General features: G+C 40.6%; 1 protein-coding gene across 22 annotated transcripts in view; it reads right to left on the bottom strand.

The window, feature by feature from the left end:
* The window catches only part of CADPS (calcium dependent secretion activator), a 463291-nt gene that overhangs the window by 29441 nt on the left and 421799 nt on the right, over positions 1–12051 (bottom strand). For all 22 annotated transcript variants that reach the window (XM_044934052.2, XM_044934055.2, XM_044934056.2 and 19 more), the window contains one exon: positions 9004–9111. In XM_044934052.2, the coding sequence (XP_044789987.2) occupies positions 9004–9111 (108 nt within the window). The remainder of the gene's footprint in view (positions 1–9003; positions 9112–12051) is intronic.

Here is a 12051-nt window from a genome sequence, read left to right as displayed (position 1 = left end):
GAAAGACGAAAAAGAAGATATCACACTGCACCCCACAGAGGGTGAAAACTGTTTCATAAACTTTTGTTGTTGTGTGTGTATGCATAAATACATACTGGGTTGTAATATAAAATGTGCTTCCTATTGTGAGTCATAGGCACATAAAAGAGTCACTGATCTTACACGGTACTTCTCAAATGTTAAATCAACAGAGGATCTTGTTAAAATGTAGATTCAGATCCGTTTCAGCTGGGGTTGGGCTGCAATTCTGTACTCCCAGAGGAGACAGATGCTGATGGTCCATAGAACCACACTTTGAATAATAAGAACCTAGATGATATTTAAAATCCATTCATTAAAAAATTTTAGGGCAAGCGATTATGACTTAGACATCAAGAGATAGTGAAATTTTATGATAGTAACCTCTACAGAGCACTGCAAGAAGGGAAGTATTTGAGGATTTAGTACATCTTGTATCTTGAAACCCAATGTGATAATATTTGTTCCACAAAATGTGCCTTGGCTACTGTGTGTGTGCCTGTATGTATGGTGTGTGTGTGTGTGTGTGTGTGTGCATGCACGTACACGTGTGAGTCTGTCACTTACTGCCTCCATGCCGTAAGTCTGCCATAAGAAAAAAACAAACCTTTTCTAAGACACAAAAGTATTGTGTGGGTCATGTTAGCAAGGATACTGTGACCTTAATGTAACAGAGCAATCAGCTTGGCTTCTTAGAATGACTATTGGAACATTCTCCGCTGGAAAAGAAAACAAATTAACTGTATTCACCAAATGTCTCTTGGAACACAGAAAGCTGTTCTGATAAAGATACTTAGCAAAACTCTTTGGGAGGCGCAAGCTCCAGAAAAAATTCAAGACTGGTTTTATGTCAAGTTTGCCTGAAAGTAAACGAGATCTATTTCTATGAATGGCTTCAGAGATAACATCTAGATCAGAAAGAACTACTTGAAGACATGGCCCTGAAATATAAATCTGTAAGAATAATGCTGACAAAAAGTAAATACTTCCTTTTGGATAGTAACAGCCCATTTGATACAATTAATCCAAATAATCCAAATCTATTAATGCCTCCTTATCTTTTCTGCATGCACGACTGTTGAAACCTCAGGCATGGGAAGAAGCCTGTGGAATAGACATGTGTTTCTATACCTAAGACTCGAAATGCAAAATAACTGCTATCCTTTACTAGTTATTTTGAAGGATATGTATTTGAAAATAAGATTCACTGCCATAGGGCATCAGAGGCATGAAAACATTCTTTTTTCCATCCCCTCCCATTCTAGTAGAGCTTGCTTTCCATCATGTCAAAGATCACCATTATTCATGCCTTACCCTTTGGGCTTAATATCTGAATAATACTGCCAATATTCCAACAAGGGCAGAACTAAGTTTTCTTCACCTTAACAGTGGAGCAAATAGCACATCTGCTAAAAGCAGATTTACACGATGGGAACCAGGGAAGTCATGAAGACACTGGGTCTTTAAGGAGCACTGGGTAAAAGTCATGAAAGTGAACTGTTTTCTAATTCCAGCTTGGAATGGTCCCCAGTCTTAGGTTCACTTCAAGAACTCAAACCCTAATCATATGTGTGTGTGTGTTTGTATTTTATATTCCTTATAATGTTACAAATCAAGGTAGATGGACAGGTTTTCCGCTTTTCAATTCCCTTTGACTCTGTGTTCCGTTTCCACATTCTACTTGGGAAATGATACTTGGCCCAGGACATGCCTGAACTGCCAGAGTTTACTTTGGGATTCACGATCAGGTGGAAAAAAAAATCAGTAATCTTTCCTTTCCTATATTTCCTGATTCATTTTGGATCTGTTTTCCTGTTCAAGTATATATAATCACACAGATTCTCAAGGATATCCTAGGAGCCTGGAGAAAACACTCTTTAGCCTCATCACTGAGGATGATGGGGTTGAGGTCATAGTTCAATTAAAGCTGGATCTGGGGAGTATCGAAAAGCTCAGCTTCAGACTGATTTGAAGGGCTTAATTTCAGATTGATAACCTCAGAGAAAATCCTAGCAGAATTAACAAAGAACCCTTCCAAACGATGTGAGGTGGGAGTGGGGGAGGCCAGTCTAAGTTCCCAGTCCAAGATTTCACCAAAGCAGTTACAGTGAGATGAGAAATACTGAACTGGGACCTCAGATTTCCTTCTTCAGCTCAGATACCTGTGCCTTAGTGCAGGAAATAAAATCACCATAGCTCTTCATGTGGGCAATTTGTTCCTGACCTCTGTGAAGTCCTTGCGGTTTAGCTTTTTCTTTATTTTAAAACTAGCTTCAGAAATTTTCCTTACATACAGAGAACAGCTTTTAAAAAAAAAAAACAAACCCTGGTTGAATTATGCTGAGTTACTAATTATGTCCAAAAGAGCTACTTGGTTGAATTCAGCTAGATATATATTTTTTTCTCCTTAAATTAGTTCTATGTTTAGATAGTAATAAACTCCTCCAGTCTGCAGAACAATTGGCACGACGGTCCCTTTAAGTCAGGATCATGAAAAAAGGGCCAGTACTGGTAAAAAAGAAATTGAATGTGCATCTCCACCAGAAACAACGTGTGGCCCCGAATCACAGCCTGGGTTGCACACACCAACTATAAAGAATATTTTGGGGACAAGTGGGAAATTCTGAATATGGACAGTGAATTAGATGAACACTTACTGACACTGAAAATCAAGACCACCAACTTAAAAATAGCAATTTTTCCTCACTTACTTTGGTTAAAAGTATATCATATACATAAACAGAAAAAGAATCAAAGAATAAACACTCTGCCTGCTGGACATGTAACATTTTCTTATTTTTGCTTAGCTGTATTTTCTAAATGTCTAAAATGTACATTTGTTTCCTCTGTAATAATAAAAGGCATCGTCACTCCTTCCTATCTTTCCCTTCCCCAATCAGAAGGTCAATTACAAGTTATTTGCCAACATACTGTCGCTTTGTTTAGGGGGTAGGGCTAGGCCATTTCAGAGTCAATGGAATGAACAGATAGTTCTATGAGATGATGATGATGATAAAAGACTTGTCAAATTTTTAACTATGCCAGTCTATATTCATTATGTTCTTCAGTCCTCAAAACAACTGTTAAGCAGTCAGTTTCTTCATAGGTGAGAAATCTGAGGCTCAGAGAGGTTAACTAGTCAACCCGAAGTTAAACAGCTAAGAAGTGGCAAAAACAGAACCCCTTCTCCTGTCTGGCTTACGTCAAAGCCCCAGCCCTGATCACCATTCTTCTACCTGCTTCAGAACTATGTGTTACCAAAGGTACCAGGCTACTCTATATCCTGTAATTCTAAGCAAGTTTGGAGTTAATGCCTGCAAGTGACGGCACGATTCTTACAGCACCTTCACACGGATGTGGGGTTTTGTTTTAACAAGAAAAAAAGATGCCTGGGAAAAGCCTTTCCACTTCAGGGATGACGATGATGTGATAATGGTGCTGGTGGTGGCTGACACTTACCAAACGCTTCCTGAGCCTGATGCTGGCAGGAGTGCCCGGTGCTTCACCCTCAAACCACTCCACAGGAAGGTTCTGCTTATTATCATCTCTTACACAGAGGAATCAGCTGAAACTCTGAGAGATTAAGTACCTTGTTCATGGTCACCCAGCTTGTGAGGATCAAGGGTGAATTCTGAAGGCTCCAGAAGACAGGCCCAGGCTCACTACCCCAGAACTCCCATGAAGGGGCAGCCAAGCCGGCTTCTTGCTTCTAGAGGAGATAACTCACTGTCTCAGTTCAGTCTTGAAGACCATATGCCTTGATTTTCTTTAACCAGCCCTTAGAACCACAACCTATTCTATTGGTGAATCTTGTATGCTTCTCCCCACTTTTGTTCTTTTGGAGGTAACTTCCCTCTGTGGCATAGCTGACCACACACTGACAGATATCACCTAAGAACATAATGTTTCTCTTGCTGCCTGGTCTTCTGTACACTTCCTTCCTCGAGCAGAATGGCTCCTACTTTGATTGATACATGTTCACTTAGGTTGTGCTTTTGTAATTTAATCAGGTTATCTGTGGCGTCTTATATAAATAAATACAGCAAATATATTTTAATAGGCAGGGGTTTCAGTTTTCAAATTACCCCTTTAAAGGGACATATTCACACTCAATTACTGGGCTGACACATAAAGTGGACAAATACATGATTTGATAATGGAACAGCAAATTAAAATCCGTGAAAGGCAGAGAATACGGGGCGGTGGCCCCAAACGAACCTGACTGCGCTGCCTGATTAAGTACTTATGAGGCGGTGTGGTAAGGGGGCCCTTTCCTGATCTGATAACTGCCACGGAGAAGCCAAATGCAGAGTCAATCTGCAAATACTTAATCCTCCAGAAGGCAGATTAAGTGTATAATTGACCTATATAATCCACGTATCATCTCCAGTCCAGTGTTCCCTAGGCCTGGTTCACGGTGACACGGGGGCCCGAGGAAGGCAGTGTGCATGCAGCATTACCCCCAATGTGGATGCCATCCAAGTTTGAGATGGCTTTTTAATCACTCATCTCCGAGCCTGTGAGGTTTAAGCAGATGAATTCACCCTAAGCACATCTCTTTTAATCCCGATTTTCTTCTCAGTCTGTGTCTTCAAGAAGTACAAGGAGGAAAGAAAATAAATTAATTTTTGTTTAGACCTTGAAACCTTAGGTGCTTCTCTTGATGATCTGATCTCTAATTTCCAAAAGCATGTTTTTGTTTCAGGGCAAATGGTGAATTAATCACCAGAGGAGGTGGGGGAGGCTATCTGCATGAATAATGGACACTCAAGCTTTAAATCTCTGTCTTCGAGTTATTTCTTGGGCTCTGCTTTCCTTTTCAAGCTGCTGCTTCAGGAATATGGAGATTATTCATCTCCATGTTTTATATTTTCTTTAAAAGTCAGCAATAATTTTCAAAGAGGCCAAGCTCTCACTTGAGTCTGACAGTAATCAATTCTCTTTTCAGAATTCAGCATCTTCAATATAATTTAGATTCCCTATGATTGTACATATCAGCATATGTGCTTGCTCTAAACCTCTGCATCTTCCCCCACCTCCCAAATATTATAAACTGTTATTTTGAGCAATTAGAACTGGTTTACAATGGATCACTATTTTTTTAGCAAAAAAAAAAAATTACAAACATGCAGATGAAAAAATGTACAGCTACATATCTAAAACACCAAGAGAAACAGTTTGAGGATTCTTCTCCTGTCAGCACTTAATTTTGAACCGATCAGTGTTTTTTTTGTGTGTGTGTGCATGACTAAAAAGGTTGTTAGCATTTTATAGGAGGACTATATGAATCAGTGATTAATAAACAGGGAAACTTCCACTGCATTGAAAAGACTTGGTGAGACAATATTATACTTGACTGTATTTCTTCAATCAACCTAGAAAATGCCTGTTTAAAAAAAAAATTTTGGCGAAGATGAATTTGGAAAGCTGTTCTTAAGTTACATAATAAAATAGATAAAAATGCAGAACATTAAATATAGAGCCCCAAATGCTATGCCGATAATCTCCCACAAACACCCAATTCCAGCCAGAAGTACAATGACGAGCAAAAGAAAAACCCCAGCTCAGACAGAGACAGAGAGAGAGAACACGGAGATCGGTGCTTGGGTAAAACGGAAGATGCACTCATTAAATGACTGGGTATTAGTCTAAACATTCTCAGGAACAGATACACTCTAAAGCCATCCAGACTCTTCCACAGGGTACCCTCAGAGGCAAAAAAAAAAAAAAAAAAGAATGAAAATAATCCTGAATAATAAGAACTTAAAGGACTTCCCAGGTAAATCAAACTGAGCCTTTGAAACACCGTTAAAAACACAACGGGAACTCTGAGAACACTCCTCGGAATGACAGATGCCAGCAGGAACTAAAAAACAGAGAATGACACAATAATCAAAATCAACAACCTCCAAACAGCAAACAATCTCGGAGATACATATTTTCCTCATTCAAAATGCTAACGTTCTATTATTCATTTTTGCCATTTATCAAAATGCAACAATTTCGAAGAGACACCTCTCAGATCAACAAGTTTTTCTCAATAGCTTTCTGCCAATTGTTTAGAAACCCGCCCCAGGACCACTATCATTAAGAATGAAGTTGAAAGGGTAACTCCACTGTAGCAAGAAATGGAGGTTTTACAGACACCCTTTTTGCCTCAATATTCCGATTCCCTTGTGTAGCTTAGACAATGAGGGCCTTCCAGAGCATATATGTAAAGAAATAAACATCCTACTTGAGGAACCAGAAGCCGAAGATAATCAAACATGTTGGTAATCTGATGTTTTGCTGCTAGATTATAGAAAAACAGTAAGTACTGAATTAAATTACTGGGGCTGCATGGTAATGAAGCTTCTTGAGAAGCTCTGGGTTTTATCAAATGACAAATGTTTTAAAATCATGACAGATTCAAGAACTTTTCCTGCACGACATCAGTGAGGTTGCCTAGCACCAATATTCTGTAAATTAGGGGAGCAGGTTATTTGGGAAGTAAGGAAGTAAATGGCACAGAAATTTGCTATCTTGAAATAAAACTGCTGAAAAATTTTTTTCCACAGGGGTGGGAGTGATGTTCAGTGAATGATTGTAATGTTTAAGTTTTAAACTCAGATATTCAGGGAAGTGCAATTAAGATTCCTTTGGAAAAACAGAATTAGGACAACGGGAGATTAAATCGTGGGGATTCTGATAACATTACTGATGCCATTTTATGCTGGTCAGTTTGTAATTCCACAAGGGATTTGACACACTTGTGAATTTCTGAATAACTCTAAACATAATTTGCATCCCAAGAAACATACTCTGTGTATTGTTTCTTTTCATTATTAATTCACACCAATGACCAGAGGGCTTGAATTTGCCTCTGTTCTTCAACAGTTGGGCAAGTCCAGTTTACCATCTGTGCTGGCCAAAGCTACAACCGTACTTTTAAAATCAAGATCCAGTTGTACTTTCCCTTTAAAAAAGCCCCAGAAAAGGACAATCTGCCTTGCTGCCTTTGACAAAGCCACCTTAAAAACATTTTTCCCCCCACCATGCACGACTTCTCATTTAAAAAAAAAAAAAATCAGGAGGAAAAAGTGGGTTATTTGTCAATGAAATAATAGGCTAAACTGTGGATTCAACATGAAATTCAGTACTAGATATCTGAAAATTTTGGAGAGCACTGGGTTATTCACACACACACTCACACAGAAACACGCACACGAGGGCCACACAAAACTGAGAATTAGAAGATACTGATCAAAGAAAAGAAAAAAAAGGCAACCTAGGCATTGAAAAGAACAACCCCACAGGCTTCCTGAACATTTGTGGCTTGGAATTTCATTCAGCGGAGATGGGCAGAGAGTCCACACTCCAAAACGCAGACCCAAGGGTGCTGCCTGACTGTTTTCAATGCCTATTGGCTGGGTGATCGGGCCCCAGGCACTCCGGGCTTGGCACTTTCATAAAGGCACGCATGCAGAGAAGGGAGAGGACCCGCCGGTGAGCTTTATGCATGTATGAGGCATTCTCAGTGGATGTGGGCCATGCTAGAAGATGTACACAGGAAGATTATTTGATTCTAATTCATGCCACTTGATACAATGTGATAAAACATTTGACATGAGAGATAAGTTCCATTTTAATCTGAGAGAGGACGGGTGGGAATTAAAAAGTAAGAAGGGTTTTCTCGAAGAAAGGTGATGCAGAGGAAAGAGCGATATTGAACACAGAAAGGGGATGATTAGAAACGAGGAAAAAAAAAAAAAAAAAGACAGGAGCCTTTTCAACACACGAGGAAAGCAAATGAGCTGGAAGACAAAGCGCAGAAAAGTCAGGAGCTGCTGATTCTTAAGCGGTGCCAACAATGAGCTCACTTAGCCATGGAACAAAAACACGCACACACACACACACACAAACTCGATGTAAATTGCTGAACACAATCGCAGAAAAAATACAGAAACACGGATTCCATAGTAGACCAAAACATTAATGTTCGAGCTGGCACTCAAAATACGGAAACCTGGACAGGAGGAGCTCACGCTTCACAAGACAGGAGTAGGCTGTACAGTTAGAGCCACACGGAGACAAGTATGCCGGCTTCCATGCACTCTGGCCGGGTCTACACTGGCAAATTCGTTGGGAACTTGAAACAAAATATCTGGCTAAATCAGGCAGCCCCATCTGCTTTGGCCTGAAAGAGGCAGAAAATTTGAGACCGAAGCAGATTCCTTTTTATTTTTTGCTTTTGACCTCAGTGGTTTGCTTTGGGAGTGCAGATGTAGTCACAGTGGAAGTAAGTTTACTTGGTAACTAGTACCCCTCAGAAATGTGTTCTCTGAACTTCAAGCCAGGTCTGGCAGCCTGATGTAACTGCTCTTTATACCCCTGCTTCTTTTTCCAAATTTTAAAGTGGGTGGGGTGGGAGAAGTGGGGAAGGGACACCCCGGTTTAGAACAGCAAAAGAACAAGTAACTGACATGAAGTGTTTGCCAAAACCCAGGGCTAGCTAAAGATTTCTAGTCTTCCAGAAACACAATCATCTTTGAAGTGATAACGGTGCTACGTTTCCTGCAACAGCTGCATGCCACAGCTGTGAACCACCCTCAGGAGAGGGGCCAGCCGCAGTCTCCCAGACGGCAGGGAGCATCTCCCTAAAGCAGGGCTGGGTTACAAGAAGGGGAACCATGACCCAGGAAGGGCTTTGCCAGTTAGAGGAAGCTGCCACCTCACAAGCTTCGTGCAGGGAGGAGCCGGCTTGTGCGAGGCTGTGTGCCGCGCTATGTATCACACAGGTGGGGACTGAGACACGGCCACGCCAGGGAGGGTTGGGGACAGACACAGGACAGATAAGAGCCTAAGGAGGAGGGGAAGGAAAAGATTTAGTTTGCATCAGGACCAATCCATTTTCTCAAAATGTGACTTATCCTCCTGTCTCTTTATTTTGTCACATTTTGGAGGGTCTCCTCCTTGGCCTTCAAGGAGGAGAAGGCATTTACTTACATCAAATAACCTTTCTATATACATCTCCTCATTGACCTTATCACGAAGGACATCCTGAGAGTGGCGGACGAAAGTCACGTACGCATCGGCCACGTCCATCCCAGGTTTCTGCAAAGAAACAGGAGAACGTGAACATGGAATTCTCAGACAGTGGCTCTATCTCGACTACCCCTGCATACTCTGCCCACTTCACCCTGCCTGGACCCCCAGCACTTCCCCTGGAGTTTGAAGCTCTCCCCTAGAGCCGGGAGCTGTCTGGAGCACACGGTATCCAGAGGCTCCACCATATATGGCATCACTATCCACAGCCTGGACTGAGATTCCAGGAACTGAAACTGATATTAAAATCTCCAGCTCTTTCTAGAAATTCAACCTGGCAAGAGGGGAGTTGAGATTGCAGGGTCGTACAGGTTTTTTTTTTTCCCCTATTTTTAATTTTTTTTTCTGGCAAAGATACTCTAATGGATAAATCTTCACCAGATAACCCAGAGATAGTCTCTGGTTTTTCTTTTGGTTGAAAGCTCCATCAAAAAATACTCAAAAATACTTTATCTTCCACTGTCTGTCCTTAAATAATATTAGAAAAATGACAGCTTTCCCTGATCCCCTCAATTTAAAAAACTGAGGATGTGACAAGTAAAAAAATTCTATTTCAATCTAGACCACCTCCTACCCAAGTCATATTGTGGGGGTAGTTTAACCTGAGTATATAGTGAGTATTTCCTTATTACTTTACTCAAAGGAGACATTCAACCAATTGTCTTTGCTTCCTGTATAGCTTTAGAGTCCAAGGATTCAAAAAGATGGGGAGGGGGAAGGATTAGACTTTTAAATAAATTAGATGTTCTGGAAAGGTAAGCAGGTGGTCTCATTCAGTGGTTACAAAATCATTTATGGTAAGAAAAACTAAACTAAGAATGCATACTGCTTGAGATGTCACAATCAAAGTTATCTCCAAAGAAACCTATTAAAACACTGTAATATGGGTCATTAGGAGAGCTGCCACAAACCCCTTAAATTTCCACAGTCGATATGCATGTTTGCTAATAACTAAAAAGAGTAGTTTTCATTACTGTGACTTTACCTTAGATCACAAAGTATCATTTCTCTACAAGACGTGACTGTCAGGCACTGCAAATTGAAGTTAGTTAACACTTCTGTGTAATTTCCAGGGTGAAAATGAGGAAGGTTTGGAAACAGTAGGACTGTATTTTTTTTTTTTTTTTCCTGATACAAAGCAAACAATTATCAAGCAAAGGGCCAATGCCTGGCCCCTGGGATGCTAGTAACATTTCTTAACACCTGCTGAAACAATGACAAGGTATTAATTTGAAAAACAGTGAGGACAACTCAAAGCCGCAGTAGTCAACTGCTACACTTTCAAGCAGTTTTCAGCGAATGGATTGAGCAGGTTGTGTGATGGTCCTATAATTGTTGCAGTTTTATGATATGAAACCATAGAGATTCTCCAATGAGATGGAAGTGATAGCTATCAGTTCTAAGCTGGCAACTCTCTCCTCCACTCCCTTTGGCAGCCACACATCACAGGGCGTCCTCAGTGGGGATGGGGACCCCTACCTGGGGCACTTGAGAAACTTATGACTGTTTCCATTCCTTCCCTGGTGATACTTGTGGCAGACATTGACTTTTCCTGGATGCAGGCAGCCATCTTAGAGCTAAGATTCAAAGCCAAATTCAGCAGACCTATTTGTAACCACAACAGAGATCTACAATAACGGTTATTTTCACCCCTCCTTCTCTTTTCACTAAATTGCTGTCCTCAAAGCGGCTTTTCATTTATGCTTTGAAAATGCATATAAAAACTTTGAAAATAAATATTAGTGCAGTTCAGCTCACCCAGGTAGTTAAAAAAAAAACTGAGTTTTTGACTGAGCTTTTATTTTTCTTCATAGCACTCACCAATATCTGACACTGTATAATCTATTTAATTACTTTTTGTTTTCTCCTATTTAGCACATAAGGTCCATGAATACAGGGACCTTATCTGATCTATTTTTTTTTAATTGTATCCTCAGCACAGAAATGATGGCACATGGTATATGTGCTCACTAAATATTTCCCAAATGAACAAAACCATGAATGAAGAAGTCTCTGTCCCACCTCCTTATTTAAACGACTCAGTCACACTACATGCATTTTTATTTGATCCCCCACACAATGGAGCTTTTGAAAGTCATTTCAACTTCTCTGGGCTTTGGTTATAACCATCTGTAAAATGGGATTAATAATAGCTCCCCTACTTACCTTCAAGGATTGTTACTATCATCAGCTAAAATAATGGAAGTTAAACTGCCTCAAAGGCCATAAATTGCTATTTAAACATGAGCCTTTATGATTCTCGCCCCCACATCCCCCACAAGATTATATCACTTCATGACCTTACCTACCTTTGGAATCTACTTTGGAACCAAGAAGAAAAAAGTTGCTTCAGAGAAACCAATGTCAAAAAAAAGACCAAGTCTGCATGAAAATGTGTTTTCTCAAAGTCCTCTGGTCCCCACGTTTTTGACCAGCTTTTTGTCCAATTCTGACAAGCCTGTTTTCCATCCTTTGGTGGACCAGGAAGGATGATGAGGGGACTTATTTGAAACAGAGGTGCTGACAGATGTTATTACCTTTCCTGATACCCTTAGCTTGTGGGAGAAGGTTGCCAAACTGGAGCATCAGACATGTAGACTCAGCATACACTGAGGTTTGGGGCTGTGAAGGGCTACGTCTTGGGAAGTCGTTGGGGGAGCAGGTCACTAAATGGCCACTGGGGATCCCTGGTCACAGGGAAAAGGGGCAAGTACTGTCAGTTCCCATTTAAAAAGGTAGAGAAGGTTGTGCAACGCATTCTAAGCAGGTTTTCAACCAAAATGGTTACACTTGTAACTGTTCAGTGACCAACAAGCTAACTTGTAGTTATAGATGAAATATATTCTTGGTTGAACAACTGATGTTATTAGATAAATGAAGCTTCCCTTGTGGCTCAGCTGGTAAAGAATCAGCCTGTGATGCGGGAGACCTGGGTTTGATCCCTGGGTT

Source organism: Bubalus bubalis, chromosome 21 (genome assembly GCF_019923935.1).
Source record: "Bubalus bubalis isolate 160015118507 breed Murrah chromosome 21, NDDB_SH_1, whole genome shotgun sequence".
In the NCBI taxonomy this organism is placed as follows: Eukaryota; Metazoa; Chordata; class Mammalia; order Artiodactyla; family Bovidae; genus Bubalus; species Bubalus bubalis.
This window is presented reverse-complemented; position numbering and strand designations above follow the sequence as displayed.